This window comes from Thunnus maccoyii, chromosome 18, assembly GCF_910596095.1.
Source record: "Thunnus maccoyii chromosome 18, fThuMac1.1, whole genome shotgun sequence".
NCBI lineage: Eukaryota > Metazoa > Chordata > Actinopteri > Scombriformes > Scombridae > Thunnus > Thunnus maccoyii.
The window spans coordinates 14,773,425-14,792,842 of NC_056550.1; the positions used below are offsets into that span (position 1 = coordinate 14,773,425).

Consider the following 19,418-nt stretch of genomic DNA (forward strand, 5'->3'; position numbering starts at 1 on the left):
ACGTGTGGCTAAGATGGACACATGGGACTTTCCCAGCCTCAGAGTAATATTTTTGCTATTTTTGTGCAAGGACAAAGATGCAGGGAGACAGGGAGCCAGGGAGAATGAGGGAGAGGCAGAGGGTTAGAGAAAATGTGTGCCAGTTTTCTGAAGCGTGCGTTTCTTCTTCCTGCTCCTGTGGTGCCGTGTGAGCATGTGTGTGTGTTGTGCAGTTTGAGGGTCACCCAGTAAGAGACTGCAGCGCAGCTCTTAGTCATCCTCACACTTTGCTCCCTTTTTACCTGACTGTCCATCTGTCTACATGTTTACCACAATAAACAGATTCCCTGCTGTAAACAAATTAAAATATGCAAATGTGTAACTGTACGTAAGGTTACAGTAAGCACTGAGAAGATAGTGTGCAGAAATTTTAATGAGTGCATCATGCTGCTCAATAACAGGTTTTTTTTTTTTTTGCATTTGTCTTGTTGTCTTGTTTTTTGTGATAAAAAAAACCCCATCAAATAGCAACAGATATGCTTTAATGTCATATAACTGCAAGCCGATGATGTAGTGTGATAATATCTAAGACTCAGTAATATGCCCAGATAAGACTCTAGACTCCCTTTAAAGGGAATGAAACATACCTACAGTAAAGAACTTTCTCTCTCTCTCTCTCTCTCACACACACACACACCATAGTTATGTATGATATCAGATGTCTATATCTCTGACCAGCTATTAATGGTGAACTGCACGTTAGTATGAACTCTCTTTCACATGTTCTTACTGTTTAAAACCTCCTGTCTTAAAATTTTTGCAGACACAGCTGCAGCTTTTCCAAACACATCCGTGCACACGCAGCACATGCAATCACACACACACACACACTCAAACCTCTCTCCCTCTTTCATTGTATGTTTTTCTTACATGCATGCATACAAATTCACAGGCGCTGCATCTGCAGTATTCTCACCTTGTACGCTCTTGTGGGTGAAGAGAGGAGATGTGAGGAGAGGAGAGGAGAGGAGAGGAGGACAGGAGACGGAGGCTGTCAAGTCCAAGTCTCTAATTGAAGGTGTCATGGTTGTGTCTCCTCCTCGTCTTTCCCAGCCTCCCTGCACCGCTCAGGGCAAATATAGCAACAGGCTGCACAGGGGAGAATCAGTGCTTTGCTACCAGGGTTTTTTTGGCATCTGTACGGTAGAATGGAAGGAATTTTATCCTTTGAAATGCATTTAGGGTCTCAAGGGTCCTACTAATGAAATCCCCTTTCTTAGAGTCTGTGCTGTTTGTTTGTGTGTGTCCATGCTATGTTAAGATTTCTCTTTCTTTTACCCATAAGTCTTTCATATAAACATGCAACTCACACTACAAGTAGAGAAACTAAATTGTGAATGAAAGTCAAAATTCTACTCAATTAAACTAAATTACAGTCAAGTCTATCAATTAGGCTCACAGCTTAATAACTAAATTAATTAAACCATTATGAAAACTGTTCTGTCCTTAAGTATAAGAAGGATGTGTGTGGGTTTGAGTGGGTTGCATCAATTCCCCAACTGTTGTAATATTTGAAAGCCTGCACTGTAGCAAAAAGCCCTGTGGATTTTAATGACTATGAAATCACTGTGGCCAACAAAACTTGTCCATTATTTAAATTAAAGATATAACTAATGATTAATATAGCCCAAACTCATTTTGAATACATTCAGGCTTTTACTAAAGCGGTTCTCTCCACTTATCAGTGATGTCACTATATTTTTATCACTCTCGTCATGATGAATTTGCAAAACGGTAAAGTGACTGCCCAACAAATCTCTCTGCTAGTTCAGTATTCAAGCTAGAGGGAGGAAATGCTAATGCTGAGGAGTGCTCAGTTGTTATGCATCTCCATAGATCATGAGGACAGTTGAAGTGCTTCCTCTATGGTTGAAGGAGCTTCGTTTACTGCCATACGCCTTGTTGAGTCGACCTTTGTTCTGATATGGTGCCAAAGGTTGCAAAAAGTAATCTGAGTTGATCTGAGAGTGAATCAGCCCACTTTTGCCTTTTATTTTTCCATATCCATTCATTGATCTGGAATCAGTTTGTCTGTGTGCAAGGTATTAATTAAGTATGAGACAGATTCTCAGTATTGAAACAGGAAACAACAATCATACCAATAAAAGTATGAGGAGTGCTGTCATACACTTCTGCATTCTAACAACACATAGTTGAATACAAAAACAAGGATTGAAAACATGTCATAACGCTCTTTCTTGCTATCTCTTGAATTAGGAACACAGCCTTCATTTGTTTCTGGCTGTCTGTTTGGCTCATAAAATTAGTACATGACAAATGACAAACCTGCTTAATAGCAAAATTATGGAAAAGAAAATACATTCAGTCATACTGTATACAGGGTTGAAATTACAAATGATTTTCATTATTGAATATAATTATTTTCTTGATTAACTGAATTGATTGTTTGGCCTAATAAATGAAAAAAAAAATCCATCACAATTTCCTGAAGCCTATACTAACATTTAAATTTCTTGTTTAGTCCGACCAAACAGATCAAAACCTAAATATGTTCAGTTAACGATTTGATTTCACAACTGTTGTCGATTAATTTTCTGTCAATCGACTAATCAATTAGTTGACTTATCATTTCATCTCTGGTTATATAGTTTTGTGTTCATTCTGTGCATTTCAGTATATTTGTCTTGCATGAACGTGTGTTCTTCCGGATGTATGTGCATGAGTGTTTTGCAATAGTATTCTGCAGTAGCTGTTGCTGCTGCAGGAGGACCAACGTGACTCCCTGCAGATCAGGAATAGTAAACCATACATCAGCCACACCCCACATGGCAACAGTACTGCACACACCTACCCACATACGCATATGCTCACAATCTATATACTGAAAGGCTGCTATGTCTTTAATAAACCACATATTACAATAGCACATTATGACTGCGACGCCTTTGGAGACTCTAATTCAAACTGAATGTTAGACAGACATGGTAGCCTTGACAAGTCAGTTCAGACTGTGTCAACAGCTCTCTGATCCCAGCCGGCTGCACGGACAGAGCGGATCCCACTGGAACAGTGCTGCAGTGGAAGCTATTGAGTGAGAAATTAGGCCCCCATCTGTAAGAGCAGCTCTTCACGTGAAGCCAGAGAGGGCTGGTAAGACACATAGTGGCAGGGAAAGGAGTGAGAGAGGTGGGCGTAATTGTATCTGAAAGTGAGGCTAACCACGTATGTATTCAGCGGTCTTGCATAATCACCCCACTGTGGAGAGCAGTTAAAATAAAGAGAAGGGTCCGAGGCTCAAAACCACTTGTCCTACAAGCTCTAAAAGCTTTTATTGTTTCTTTTTTTGGTCCCAATTCATGTTTTGTTTATATACAACTTATTTGTGTGATTACCTGGTGGGGACTTTTTGCTAAAGGACCAAAGAACAAGTTGAACCTACAGTGGAAAATATTTTCCACCAACTATCTATACATTTGTGCCAAACTTCGAGTGCCATGTATGTTCTGATGAGGGCCTCATGGACTGCAACCTTGAGCTGAAATTTCTGCTGGGATTAAAAGCATCTATTAAGCTTGTTTGTTTCAATGGCTATTGTACTCCAGCATTCATTGTTACATTTAGAGATACACTCCTGATACGACCATGACCAAAGATGTAGAGTAGATATAGATTTTATTTTCCTGCTAGGCTCATATTTTAGCATTTCATGACCTGATGTCAGTGCTTCCTTTGTAAGCCTTGCTTTGTGGCAGCAGTCTTTATTGACATAAGGTTAAAACAGCAGAATGTCCCTTTAAAGAGTTGAGAAAAAAAGGCAAAATTCATGAGCTTATATTAAATGTGGATATTCATATATCATCAAATCATTCATTCAACCTGTGTGACAAGATAAAAGGGGTAAAGCTCATAGCGCGCCTCGGTAATTTGTTTCAGAGGAGAGGGAGGCTATAGGTTTAAATCAAGTTTAAATGGCAACCTCGTGCATTTCCAGTTTCACTGACATATAGTCCTGTCTGCTCAGTAAAAGGTCATGACTTATTTAGTACACATGAGAGCATGAGTGCTGACCAGATATATGGAGCAGGTATAAATTTCTCCTTCTGATCTCCTGTCTTTTTTTCTTTTTTGAATTTCAGAAACATATCAATCACTCATGTAGACTAACAATTGCTGTGATTGTCAAGACTAGCGTGTGTAATTGTGTCTGGTGCATACCACCCAACAAAAGGGGTTTGAACAGTCTGACCGAGCCACCAACAACCTGGCAACCCCGCTATCTCTTAAACCCTCTCAGAGCTGAAAAAGTCATATCATTGTCGTTGAAAATGAACAGAATAAAGTCAAAGATGAAAGTGTTGAGAGAAGAAAAAAAGAATAAGACCACACAGGGTAGCGTGGGAGGTAGCAGGTGCTAATTGAAACCATCTTGCAGAAAATACAGAATGCCATTTCGCCACAGCTGTTGCCTTTCGGTTTTTCTTTCTCTTATTCAGCTCCAAATGGTACGAGCCACGCTCTCGTCAGGCTGACTAATCGCTCTGCACAGGCTTGGATGCAGGCGTGTGTGGATTAACTAGGCCAATTAGCCAAGCACAGAAATGCCTGGTGATGAGAAGAGTCATGCTCCCTTTCCTCATACGAGTGCCATTAATCAGCAATAAAGAGGCTGAAGCAACACTACAGTGTACTGAATGCTTTACTACTCACAGTGGCCAGATTTTCTGGCTCAAGCCTCTTGACCTCAATACAGCATGACTGTGTTTCTCTGGGGCTCCGCAGTATTCGTGCAACAAAAAAATACACTTGTGGCAGGCTTAAGAAGGGGACAGAGAATGAGAGGTTGTGCCAGTGAGTGTCTGTTTTCAAGTCTCTGCATCTTTAAGGAGTCTGTGTCTGCATGTGTAAGTGTCCATCTGTGATTTTTCTCCCAGCATCTGCACATCTGTGTATCGGGATGAGGGCGTGTGTATATGTGTGTGTGTGTGTGTGTGTGTGTGTGAGAGAGAGAGAGAGAGAGAGAGTGGTGGCAGAGGACAGGCCTCTTGGTGAGAGTTGTCCAGTCAGCTCTTGCAGTAAACTGGCCCCAGCTGACCCTGGATCAGCTCATCAGCTCTGGGAATGAAGATGGAAGTGTGTAACTCCTTTATTCTTGTGTGCTTGTTAGCTGACTCACAAGTTTTTCTCCTTACTGTTATTATTAAACTGCTGTCTTATCCAATTTTATACTATATAATAACAACCTTAGACACCTTATAGAAAATCAGCAGCATCTAAGAGGCCTCTTCTATCCTTAACTCTACTCTGAGCTACCTCTGTGTATATTTCAGCTGATTTGCTGTCAAATAAATTGTGTTGTTATTCACGATTTACTACCTGTTTTTCATGCCTGCAAAAGGGCCAGGATGATTCATCTTAATTTAAGCATTGTGTTTGTTCATCTGACTCTAGCTAGATGTGCAAGTCCCCCATCACAGCGTGCAGAAATATGATTCATACTACTACACAAATTCACTGTGATTCATGCAGCTCAACCAAGTCACCACTGGAAGAAAAGTTGTCAGATGTAGTTGTTATTAAAGCTGAAGTCTTGTGCCATTTTGCTACTCGCAAAATGTATTTGATTTAGGCATCATGTTTGTACAGCTGACACACAGCCAGATCTGATGGGGTAGTTTCTGATCAGCGGAGGATGTTTGATTTTTTTATTTAGAACAGCTGCCAGTTGTAATATTCATTTTGAAGATTAGACTGAAATGAATATCAAGCAAGGACGTTTATCTGACCTAAACATTTTTTTTTGTTCCAGCTGAAGGGAGCTTGTGTATGGGAATGTTTCTAGGCTCACACACACACACACACACACAAACAATTAAACAATTACAATAAGAATAAACTGTGATGTCTCTTTTTAGTCTAATTACCCACTTGCATACTTGTTGTTAAAAGCTTCTGAAATGTTGCCGGTGCTTTTTGCTCAGCCATGTTAACAGAAATTTTAAAGGTGCTTAGAACATATTTTCTTAGTCAGCTTCTTACTATGAGTGGTTGGATCCCAAATGAAGACACAGTTTTCTGTCAAAGTTTGAACAGTTTTGTTTTTTTCATGATTCAGTTTGTGCTGTTTTTGTTTTGATGTGGGATGGGCTCAGTTTTTAAAAGGTGATCGTGTTCTCCCATGCACCAATCAGAATTTAGCAACATTTGAAGGGGCAGCAACAAGTGAGGCAATGGACTCCTTTAGCCAAACTTCAGAAAACAAAGAAACCAAAAAGACAGAAATAACTGGAACTACTTAAGTTCACTTTCACTTCAATTGGCAATGAAAAGAAGAGAGGCTTGCAAAATGATCATTTCTAAGTTGGAGTTAGTTGCAAGAGATGTTATTGTGGGCAAAAGGCAGATCAAGTGACTACGATGACAGCAGGGCCATTATAGTCACTCTGTGGCAACTGATCTGCTAGTTGTAACACAACTGGAAATAAAGATCTCAAAAAAGTGGTGGATGCCATAAAAAAGAAATAAAAGCAACCAAAGATAAAGTGGCACTGATTGAGCGACACTGCCAGCGAGTTGAGGAGTGACCGATTTGTGTGGTAAGAGAATTTAATAACATTTAAATCAAAATTTAATGACAGTTTGCTTATGTTGCCAGAGCACTGTCAGTCAGATTTGATCAGACCACACCCATACAGTCCTGATGAAGAGCAATAGCTTAGCTTTAAAGCTTAGAGTTTAACTCTTCATAAATAATACGTAAAGCTTTTTTTCTGGACTGTAAGTTTGACTCTTGCTCATTTAGTCATGAAGATTTAATGTGTTAGAGACAACAACAACAAAAAAACATTTCAGATTTTTGCAGAGAAAATTTGCACCAGTATGAATTACATGCATCATGGCTCAAGTTACATTTCTTAAGCTAATCAGCATGCGGTTGCTATGGAAATAAATGCAAGAATATGATACAGATTGGTAGAAGAGGGGAAAAGTGTCTCTGCTCACTGCTTTAATTTGATGCGAGAACAAGAAAGAAGTAAGAGAGGCAAGAGAAAGGTCAAGAGCAAACATCAAAGCCCGCACATTTGAGTAGCAACTGTACCAACCTGCTTAGCTGTCATATTGTGTCAGTTGTATATCAGCAGCTGGTATTATAGCCCTTCAGCAGCATGAAGCCTGTAGCTTCAGGTAACCTGTGACCAGTAGTGAAGAATGGAGCCAAGTGTTTGTGTCTTATATAATCTATATCATTATATAACATTTGTAGATGTGTTTACTCACTGAGTAGTGTTGCTGCAAGTGTGGCCTTAGACCATATTGCATCAGAACTGTGTTAATGAAAGCACATTTTTATGTTTACAGTTTTCTTCACCACAAAAGTGAGTTCACTCAAGTTCAGTGTTGTATACAGAACGTTTCATTTTGTTCTCTCTTTGAAATTGAGAAATGCTTTGTGAGCTTGGAAAGACAATTCAGAGATGAGAGAAAGAGAAAGGATGAAAAAAAACTAGACCTGCGAGAGAATTTATGGAAAGTGACTGAAAATGAGGAAAGAAAGAAGTGTTATTTATGTTTCAAAATGTCCCGAGACAAATTTAGCCTTGACTTCACTGTTCACAAACAAATTAGTCGAGGACATTCAGTGCTGCAGGAGTGGAAGATGGTCTGATGTGGATGTGTGGTATTAGCCAGTCCCCAGGCACTTGGACTTGGACTTGGCCATGACCTTTGCTTTTTGCCTGACTGGCTTCTGCCTCAGACTGTGCACACAGAAGCCAGAGACATAATAAAGAAAGCAATTACCTCAGGCGACTGAGCATTTATGCATATTCAGGTTTGTGCTCTTTTTTTTACACGCGTGTTTGCATGCGTGCTTGTTCACTCCTGAACCTGATAGCCCGTCTAACGTACCGTCTAATTTGGTTCCATCTGCGTACAGCAGTGTCAGCCTGAGAGCTTCTGTATGGACCACAGCTAGTCAGACTCATTACATTACTACCACTGTGACACCTGATACACAGACACAGGGGGCTCTGAGCCAGACCACTGCAGGTGATACATCACTGTCTGGACGTGTGTGTGTGTGTGTGTGTGTGTTTATAAGCGTGTATGAGCATGCGACTGAGTAACTGAGAGGATGAGGAGACAAGAGAACCAGACTGTGAGTGTATACTGTATGTGTACATGGTTGTGTGTGCACTTGTGTGTTTATATGTCTGTGTGTGCAAATGTAACAGCTTCTGTGTGAATCCACCTTTATGTGCATACGAGTATGTGTGCAAATACATGACAGAAATGGTGTGCAGCCATAAGCATAAACGTGTACTTGCATATTTGTGTCCTCAAACGCGTGTGTGTGCGCGCGCCTGTGTTCAGAGTCATATTTAATTCATGAGGCAGTATCACTATATCCCCTGTGTGACTCAGAGATGTCTGGCAGCCAACCACTCCCACCTATAGTTTGGAATAATTGATCCAGTCCCCTTGTGGCTGTTTCTTAATACAAACACTATTAGTGCTGCAAAGAGTGTGTGTGCATTTGTGTGAGTACACATTGCATGTGTATGTCTATGTGTGCCCTGTGTGTGTGTGTGTGTGTCTGTGTCTGTGTGCATCATACCTGATAATGGTTGTATTCATGTATATGCCTGAGTGGCTCTGCTATTTTTTCTATACTTTGTATGCATTCCAGGAGTGTAAGCTTGCTAAAAACCTGGAGTGGGTTGCACCAGCTGTTTGTAAATCCTCCACTAAGTTGGAGCATTTAAGTCCTTCCGAAGTCCTTTGTAACCACTATTTAGTTTCAAATTTACAAAATCAGGTTGCACTATTAAAACTTAGTAACTATTAAACACTTAAGTAATGTGTAAATCAGCTAGGAAACATCTGTAGCGCTGCCCAATAGGAAGCAATCAACTATGTTAACAGGAAGTCACTGTAGCAACACAAGCTGTAACATAACTTACAAATATAAGAGTTTTAGGGGGCAAAAGATAAAATGTAAGTATGACTTGGTTTTATTTATATATGTATACCTGGAGAAATATGTGTGTTTTAGAATTTAGTATTCATGCAGTAGTGAGAGAGAAATATCACATTATGCAAAGATAACCATTGTTTGGTAATATGGTCATTTAGTCTGATGTTATTGACATAAAGTTTGGTAATTTTGCTGTTCAGCTTCTGAGTTTTTTTCTGTGAAATTTTAACACCTACTAACTGCCACCTGGCAGTTAGTAGGTGTTAAAATTTAGTAACAACGTAAGAACTCGTAAGAACTCTCTCTCTACGTAAGAACTAGTTTGTATGGTGCAACCAGTTTTAATTTAGTGATGCGTAAATCTCCACTTAGTTAACACTGGATTCCTGGACTCACACTGAACTGTACTATTGTTGCAATATTTCTATAAGTTTAATGTTATTTGATTATGATACCTGTCCTGTTAGCACAATTTAGCTCAACTAGCTGACATTAGTCCAAATATGCACTGCTCGGTGTTTCCAGTAAGGTAGCACTTGCTTTGGTCTGAGGTAGTGGGGCGTGTTTCCAGAGTGTGAAAGGCACCACCTCACACCAATTTTTTTTCCTAGGGTGGTGAGGTCATGACTGGCCCTACTCTGCCTCTGATTGGCAATTACTCATTGCCTTCATTGGTTGGGTTGGTTAGGTTTAGGCATGAGGAATGAGACTGGTTAGGGTTAAGGTAAGAATATCAGGGTAAGCCAATCAGAGGCAGAGTAGGGCGGGTCATGACTTCGCTCTCCTAGGAAAAAAAAAATTGCACAGCCCACACTCCTTGGAAGATCCTGGCTCCACACGAAAAAGATGGCACCGACCATAAGCAGCAACACTGCTGATCCATACAAACCACTGGGTGACGTCACACCTCTTAATATACAGTCTATGGTTCTAACTAGGCTAAGTTTGAACTTACGGACGGCTGACACAACCGGCTCCCGAAGCTGAAAGTTTGGAAATTAATGAGTTATCATTAAAATATTTGATCCTTTGCTAACAGAGATTCATTGCTGCTGACTCGAGCCACTCAGGAGATGCATAGCCCACACAATGTGGAAGTGTGTTACAGTTTTTAAACTCCTTGTCTGTGGCGCTTTAGTGCTTCTGTGATGCAAAAGTGAGAAACACAAACCACAACGTGCCAAAAAAAAAAAAAAAAAAAAAGCAGCATGCACCCCGGGGACACCGTCTCTAGTGTGTGTGTCTGCTGTAACAAGCTGTCCAGAAATGCATAATCAAACAGAAATAACTGTCATCGCCTGTCAACCTGCAGCGGTGTGTGGGAGGAGACTTGGAGGTGATGCAATCTGACAAGGCCAAATTCACCTTGAACTCAATTTTCACCCCGCCCACCTTTCTCTCCACCAATCAGATGTCACAAGGCTCCCATGTTCTCTGCAACTGTGTGTAAACACACAGCAGTTCAGTAAGTTTGTTGCGATTGTTTTGTTTTGCTCTGTTAAAAACTGAGACACATCCCTACTGTGCTGACTCTCCCCTGAGGTGTTTTCTTCTCTGTTCTCTGCACTTCCCTACTCCCATGCAGACATTGCATAATTCCTTATGCATGCACATATATAAACAATCAAATACACACACACACATGCATATTCATGCAGCAGGATATTGTGGTGATTGAGATAATTGCTAGACACAAACAAAATCCAAGGAAAGGTTTGCTCATTTTCTGTGCCCTTAAACATTGTGTGACATTTTAGAGAAGAAGAGATGTTTGACTCCTCTGTTCTCATATCATATCTGATTTCCTCCTTTCTCTCGTTCCTCTCTTCTTCTCTTCTTTTTTTTCTTGCTTTGCTTTGCTCTTTCGTCCATCAGTGGTCTTTGTGAGCAGCTTTATCATTGCTTTCAAGGTCGCACATTCAACTCTGTGTTAACTATGTGGGTGTGTGAGAGAGTGTTTGTGTCCCCTCTGTATGTCTTTGTCCCTTATGTGCCTGTAGTCTACATGATTGAATGTATGTGCTGAAATTGAGTTTCCAGGCCTTTGTTGTGGCTGCAACTCTGTTAATTTCCTCCCTCTGCAAGAAAACGCTGCTTGCCAGTATATATCACACATACTTCATCTCCCAAGGGAGGTGAGAAAAGGACAGAGACTTACAGTATATTGTGTTATAATGTGATATACTGAAGCAATTTGGTCTGCCATGTTTGTAGTTTGTAGCAGTGAAACGATCTGGCATTATTGGACAGGATTTTTTTCCTGTAGAGAGAGTTTGAAGGTGACCCGCCTCGCTTCAAATTCTGCACCATCTTTACCAAAAACTGAGAGACCTATTTCATGAGCAGTTTGGCACTATGTGGCAAGTAGAGGCTAGCTAATTAGCACTAGCCATTAAAAGTATAACTCAGATGACTAAGACGTTAAACACAACAGGTGTTGTACAAAGTACAAAGCAGATTCAAGTTTATTTGTCATTTCAACTGAGAAAAATACAGTTTCTTTAGAGGTCGGGTGTAAAACTGGAAAATGTCAGACAAAACATAAAGGCGTTAAGACAAAAACGTCAAACAGCTGAAGTGTGTGGGTGCATGAAAACATGGGTGCAAATCCAAGGATGTTCAAGTAAAGCGTATATGGCTTTAAAAAGAGTTAAGGGATAAAAAAAATATGCAGTATATATGCCCTTAAGTATTATTTTTGTCCTGTGTAAGTTCTTTTTGTGCTACATGAAATGTGTGACCACATAGTTGTGAATTACATTTAAATGACTCAGATATTTTATTATAAGGAATGTAAGAAGAGCACCAGGAAAATACAAATAAATATCATCCCAGAAGGATTTCTGCCGGCTGATGGAAAGGCCACTTCTGGAGCCTTTCTTATAGTCTCAACTGTCATTGAGTCACTTCAGCTTTGGTCCCTGACCATCTATCTCCACTACTCTCAATAGAGAGTTGGTGGTTAGGGGTCACAGTCACAAAGATCTGCCACTCACTGTAGTGGCAGAAGTTCAAAGGCCACACTGCTGAATCAGAGACCTCAATGAGAAATAAAAATGTTCATGCTTCATTTCTACAACACAGAATAAACATTAGTAGAGCTGCAACGATTAGATGATTAATCAATTAGTCGATCGACAGAAAATTAATTGATAATCAATTTGTTTTGAGTCATTTTTTAAGAAAAAAATCTTATTTTCTAGTTTATTTAGTCCTCTGTGATAGTTAACTATATATCTTTACATTTTCAGACATTTTATAGACAAAACAACTTATAAGTTAATTGAGAAAATAATTGGAAGATTAATTGATAATGGAAATTAGTGAGTTAGTTGCAGCCCTAAACATTAACAGTGCTTAAAGAGGCAAAATTTGCTCCTCTTTGGTTGTAAAGCATTATATATTTCTTCAAAAGTGTTATTCACACTGTCTAAAGTCTATACAGAGCTACTAACCATGTCTGCTTTATGAAGAAATTTGCTTCAAGCACAGATAAAATCATGCATGCTGTAACTGTGAATGTCCCAGTGCGAGAGCAGAAGACTAGTGGAAGTGACCAGGACAGTAAACAGCTGATGGATACAGTTTCTCTTTGAGTTTGACCTTTGAACTCCATCAAAATTTGACGAGAACTTGACACAGGCCATGGAGTATGCCTCTCTGCTGTACTGTATGGAGCAAACAGCACTTCCATTGGCCCATTGTCCTGTATGGTTCTCTCTATGGTTATCTTTCAGCTTTTTCCACTGCTCTCATTCAGTACTCACACACGCTTGTGACAGATATAGCGTTTCATTCATCATTCACTGTTCTCACCCATGCACGCTAGCCTGAGATATGTCGCTGTGTTTGCATATGGACGTATGTATCAGCGCACCACCGCCTGTGTATTTATAGTGTCCATTGGCCAGGTGGAGAGGAAATGTCTTCTCTCACTTCTCCAACACGGTGGGGTTAAGTACACACTGTTCCTGGCCAGAATTAAGCCTAAAAATAACCAAGAAAGGATACACACCTCCTCTCTCCTCTCCACTCCTCTCCCCTCCTCTCTCCGCTCCGCTCCTCTCCTCTCCTCTCCTCTCCTCTCCTCTCCTCTCCTCTCCTCTCCTCTCCTCTCCTCTCCTCTCCTCTCCTCCTCTGTCATATTCCTTGCCTGGAGTGAAAGTGAATCTGCTACAGAAAGCCCACAGAGCCATAACAAGTGGGAAACAGAGCATCTTACACGATCAGCAGCCTGGTTAGGAGGAAGCTTGTCTCTGTCTTTGTTTATATGAAGTCTACTGTAAGCACAAAGGTAATGGATAACTTGTATTCATAATTTCCACACAATTTGTGTCATCGTTTGTCATTTCCCTTCAAACAAAGCTGACTGACTGATCACTTGACTTCACCTCAAGTATATTTTGCTTGTAAAAAAAATTCCGTACTGATCCAGCATTTGGCTCCCTTCGAAACATCCATCTCTACAGTCGTCAGAACCCTAAACCCCTGTGGATTTGTTCCGTCTCTCTCCGCCTATTCATCCATCCCCTCACACACTTCCCTCCTTTCTCCTATGGATCTCAGATGAAAGCCGCAGTTCTTTTTGTGTTCCGATGCACTCTGGGGGCCCAGATCAATTGAATGTGTCTGGAGGGTATTGAATTGGTCCGGCGCTGCAGGTGTCCTGCCCTCTCCCTTATCTCAACCACAGGCCTTTCTTCTTGGCAACAGCATGCCATAATTCTATTAACTGTGGCTCGGTAGATTACCAATTTCACCAGATTAGCCAGAGCTAAATCCACACTTAAAAGTGTCAGCGGTGGGGAGATAGAGATGTAGAGGTGTAGAAATGCCACTACAAGGCATGATGAAGCTGCACCTAAACAGACAGGCACTCACATGTATCCGTGTAGGTATGTACACACATCATAGGGTATAATGTGCTTTCCACCTTCTGCACACACACTCACAAGAAAGCGTTTGTGTTGTGTAAGCTGCTTTGTAATGCCAAAGCCCCTTATCTCTGTGCTTATGCAATTAAGCTGGCGAAACAAAGCCCACAGTAATTAATCATAATATCCCTGACAATACAGTATGTCACTGTGTCACCTCTGGTCCTGCTGTTTCACACAGCTATCCTGAATACTGCAATTCTTAGAAAGCAGAAAACTACACTTCTTACTACCGAGTTTCCCAATCAGATCCCTGCGCATGAGTCATACTAAAGATCTATTACAGTGGCATTAAATTCACCAAAAAACTCTCTTGATTAAGTATTCCTTCCTCCTCCATGTTCATAGGAGAGTGTGAAGAAACTTGTAAGGTGTGTGAGGTGTCTTCACAGCTCCTGATTTGTGGGGTGCATGTAACCTCCCGTAAGCTCCCAGAGTGCCTCTGTGTTTCAGCCACCGCAGCATATTAGCTCCTACTTTATTAAAACAGCTTTTAGATTTATGTGCGTATCATTGTGTGTGCACATGAAAGTCGACGCCAAGGATTATAGTCCCCGAGAAACACTGCTTCTGTCTTGTGTAAGTCAGAGTACAGTAAGTCTGCCCGACAACACAAGCACACACACACATACACACACTTCACCTCTGAACTGAAGCCAGTGTCAAGCCAGTCTGCTCTGCTCAACACTGTAGCACCAGCAGACACTCAAACTGGTCTGCGGATCAGCACTGAACCGAGGCAGAGATGGACGAGTGGGTGTGTGGCTGAGGGTGTGAGGAGCGCTGATAGATTGGAGGGAGAGAAAGAACTGCAGACATCATCGCACCCGTGATTCACATATTGTAAGTAGGCAGTGGGGAGGAATAGAGAAACCTGATGGTTGCATTCAGAATGAATCCTGCTGAGTAAAAACTTACTGAAGTGCAGCACAGAGGAACATGTAAACAGAGGTTTTCATAATTCCATTGACAGCAGAGTGGGCACAATGTGGGATGGAAGGATCGAAAGTTTGACTTTGAGGTGAGTTGGAGGTGGATATGGAGTGGGAATGAATGCTGTGAGACAACAGTTAATATACTCACTAGTCACAGACACAAAATCAGATTTGTAAAGACTACTTCTAAAAAATAAAGTCTGATTTCAACACTGATTTCTTCCTCTTCTTTCTTTCCTTTCCCAGAATCGACAAGATTGTGTGGTCTGTTTTTGGTGCTGGGCTCACTAGGGCCACTAAGGGCTGCGGTCCCAATCCCAGTATTGAATCCTCTTATCAAATCTGAAGCTTTTTGAATCTAATAAGGTTTCACTTCTGACTTTTAAAGTAACATAAATCACAAAACTTCAAAGATTCAGTTAAATCTTTAATATTTTTTTAGCTGACAAGGCAGAAACAGTTTTGAGCTTCAGTGCAGAAGATATGAAATGTTGATATCTGACACACTTATACAAACTTGATCCCAATACTGTAGGACCTGACTCAGAACTATGTTAATGGCCTCATCAACCATGTTACTAAATCGATAAGCATAAAGGTTTCTGAATCTTGAAACTAATGTGAAACAATCAGCTGATTGTTTTATAAAGCCGAGTCGCCAATCATTGTCTTGTTAATCTACTCGGTGTACTCAGGGTAGCAGAGTGGTGTTGGGAGTGATGCCTCTCTCTCTAACCAGTGATCTTTGGCAGTGCAGAGAGAGCAGCTGTTATAATCTGCCGCCGGTGATGTTTGTCATTTCAACCGGTGAAATCTGCTAAAAATTCAAAGCCTGCTAACATCACCTGTATATTCTAAATTTCTCTATGCTCATTTAAAGAATGAGAAGACATTAAAGTGTTGGAGTTTAGTGAAAATGGATATTTTGCTAACTGAGAACTAGATCCTAAATGGAACTTGTCTCCTTATTCTGTGTAAGCTTTTTGCTATGAAATGTTTGAAATCTCACTGTTTTTTTTTTTTTCAGCACTGTACATTATGAAAATGACAAATGGTGCAGATGACAACTTCAGAGCGCGGATAAATCGCTGTGGGATACTATTTTGCTGAGCTTTTTTATCCCCCTCCCTCTCTCCTGCTCTGCCTCGTTTCCTCTTTATTACTGAAAGAGATGAATTTGTACTGTACACTGCCACTGGCTCAGCACTACACCACTGCCAAGGGAATATCCAACTCTGACACACATACACACAGAAATGCTGTAGTGAGTATTAGGGTTGGATTAGGATTATGATGATGGAAACAATGATTACGTTGAAAATACTGATGCCTATATTAATGGGGATATCTATCTATCTATCTATCTATCTATCTATCTATCTATCTATCTATCTTCTAATTAACTGAGCATCATGATGCAGTACAGCCTTTTTCATGGACAGTCAAAAACCCCTGCTGCTTTTTGGACTTCTCAGTAAACTCATTCCACTTGTTTAACCAATGCCCGTCAGATTGTCTGGCAACTGTGACTTGGCTGGCAGAGTCAAAGACAAAACCACACAAAAACGATGGTGGAGAGCACAAAAGTGCACATGAACAAGCCGGCATCTCGACAATGAGCAAAGCAGACAGATTGTGTGAGAACGCGAAAGAAGAAAGAATGAGGAATTTCAAATAATGGCAGGGAAAAATACAGTTGGGTATGCAGAGTGAGAGTCAGAGAGGGAGTCAGCTTGTGTTCTTGCTGTCACAGATGTCCGTTCGCGCTTTTTTGCTTCTCCCTCCAGATCTGCGGCAGCATCCAAATGTAAATGCCACTGTCACCGACGTGAAAGCGGCGTCAGGTGTCATGTCAGCCATTTCAAGCTGAGTGACACTTTTGTAGAGGCGGACCCCAGTTCAGTGGGAGACAATGATGCAATCGGTGTCAACCCGACGGATTGTAAATAGCCGACGGCTGCAGAAAACACAACATCATAGTGACATTTTTTGTGTGGGTGTGAGTGTGGGCGCATACATGCATGTAAGTGTGTCTGTCTGGTCTGTTTTTGTGTGCCTGTACGAGAGAGGCCTCTCAAACTCACTTTGTGGTTGATTGATGAAAATGTACATGCATATTTTCTCGCTTACTGTCTCTCTCTTTCTATTTCTCCCTCTATCTCACAGAAAAAAGACATCATACTTTCTATGCGTGTGTCAGTATATGAGGCAGATTTGGTGGTTGAATGCACTTTATGTGCATGTGAGAACAAGACAGATTTCTCGCAAATTTGTGTCATAAATTGTTGCTGTAAAACTCTCTTCTCGCTCTTTCTTCTTTCAGTGTGCTGTTTTGTGGTTCACAAACGGTGCCATGAGTTTGTCAGCTTCTCCTGTCCTGGAGCCGACAAGGGTCCTGACACAGACGTAAGTTTTAAATACTTTATGCATGGCTTCTTTTCTCGCTTTCTTCCATTCTGCTTTTTTCTTTAAATATCCAGATACCTGAGTGCATCTGTTTGCACAAAAAGACACACAATAACAATAATTATAATGTAATGTAATATACATATGATATATTACAAGACACTACAGCATGTAGAAGAAAAATCCATAAAAGGGCAAAAAGTACTGTAAGAACCTATGCTACAGCAGTTATCTGTAACATTTTAAAGTAGTGCAGTTTCACTGCAAGATCGTAACGTGTTTAGCACATGATCTCGTGAACCACTGGCTTCCCACTCTGTGAGCTCTGCCAGCTGTATTTGATGGAGTGAATGCTCTGTGGTGGTGGGCGAGTGGTTTGCCTTCACACCACCTGTGGCCCCCTCAAGATGGATACATTTTACTACTAATCACACATTTCATTTTTTTTTCATTCCACGTACATAAAAACATTCTGAAAAAAGCATATTTTTCTTCTTCACTGTAACGTCCTTGAAGATGAACCCACTGATTCAGTAGTCATAGAAAGAAGAAAACTATTTTCCTTTTTATGTCAGTCCCTCCAGAATTTTGCTGAGTTTTTTTGTTATTAATGTGGCCAAAAGTGCTTAATTTTGCAGTAGCTTTTCTCAAAAAATTGCATACAATTTGCAATGTTTTATGTGCTCTGTTTGTGGCAGAATTGTGGGAATTTGGAAAAATTGTAAACAAAGGAAAATAATGTGATATTTTTTAAACTACTACCAAGAGTCATATGTAATCACTTCCCTCAATAAAAAGCATACTGCATATGACAGAAACAGCTATATTTCAGCGCTAATTTTTTAATTTATTTTCTGAACATGAGATTCGTGGTAGAAAAGTGACTGTCCAGTGAAGACTTCTGCTTGTGGTCTATCACAATGATACAAGAAGTAGAGAAACAGTTTCCCTCCACTGAGGTCCAAAACATTTGAGAATTGTCTCGCACGCACGGCCTATGGCAGTAATTTTTGTTGTCAAGTGGGATTTGTCCATTTTCCACCTGAATCCTTGCTGAGTACAACAATTGGTCCAAATCACAAAAGGTCTATTGATTTAGCCATTTCATGCAGAAAAGTTTCCGTAATGTAGTGAAATTGCAAGCTCTTGCAAATATTGAGGAGACTTCCTGAATTTGCATTAATTATTGCAACCACAAAATCGCAATTTCCTGGAGGGACTGTTATGTTGTACCCAATGTGGCTGACAAACACTAACCTTAGTCATCTATGTTTAAGCATCTCCTGTGTGCATTATTTTTATGAGACACACCTTGCAGGCTGCATAGTTATTAAGTGTGGTTGTCCCCTCTGTGTTTTTAAGCTTGAAGTTGGCACTGAAATTGCCTGGCGTATACCAGTGTATAAATAATACATCATGAGAGGGAGTATTGCAATATGTCACCATATTGATTTTTCATATCATCAACCATGTATCTGCAGCCTATTTCATATGAAGTACTTATCTGTTGCTGTATCTGTGCTGCTGCTGTAACTGTTTGCATCAACACATCAGGTGTGATAACATTGTACCTCATTAGCCTCTCTTTCCCCCAAGCCCAGGGTGGTGGTGTTTTGTCAGTGTTAGAGTCTGACCTGCATGGTACCTCTGGGTACAGTATCTCTGTTTGGAGTGCATGATTGACCTCAGTCTCCTCTTCCCTCCGGCCAGGAATGGGATCCGTCCTTAGTTAGATAAGAGGTGGAGGTCAAGCAGAGCCGCAGCATGCACTGCTGTCTGTGTAGTTACATGCAACAAGCTTCCGCAAGGCAGTAACCCATATGAACACATACAGTTTGTGTACACATAAGAAGATAAGGCAGTATACTGACCCAGAGGCTGTACTTTCAGCCACTGAAAACACAAAGAGTCAATTAGACACTGGTGTCCTCGCTCTTCAGCTTCACCAGAATGAAAGATGTGCTAATAAATGTTCCCTTTCTAAGCACAGACACACAACCAAACGAACGTTCTCTCAAAATCAGAATCTCTGCTTTTAATGACTCCGTTGTCTTAAACACTTGATTAACTGCAATGACGATACTCTGTTTGTTCAGCACCTCCTCAGTGTGATTTTCAGGTTCTCCTCATTAGATCATTGCAGGTTGTGAAAGTGTTTTAAAAGGACAG

General features: G+C 40.7%; 1 protein-coding gene across 2 annotated transcripts in view; it reads left to right on the forward strand.

Moving 5' to 3' along the window:
* Positions 1–19,418, forward strand: part of prkcab (protein kinase C, alpha, b) — a 101,596-nt gene that overhangs the window by 13,315 nt on the left and 68,863 nt on the right. The window contains exon 3 of one of the 2 annotated variants that reach the window (XM_042392476.1): positions 17,167–17,249. The exons of the other annotated variant lie outside the window; for it this stretch is intronic. Coding sequence (XP_042248410.1) covers positions 17,167–17,249 — 83 coding nt within the window. The remainder of the gene's footprint in view (positions 1–17,166; positions 17,250–19,418) is intronic. 2 annotated transcript variants of the gene reach the window in all.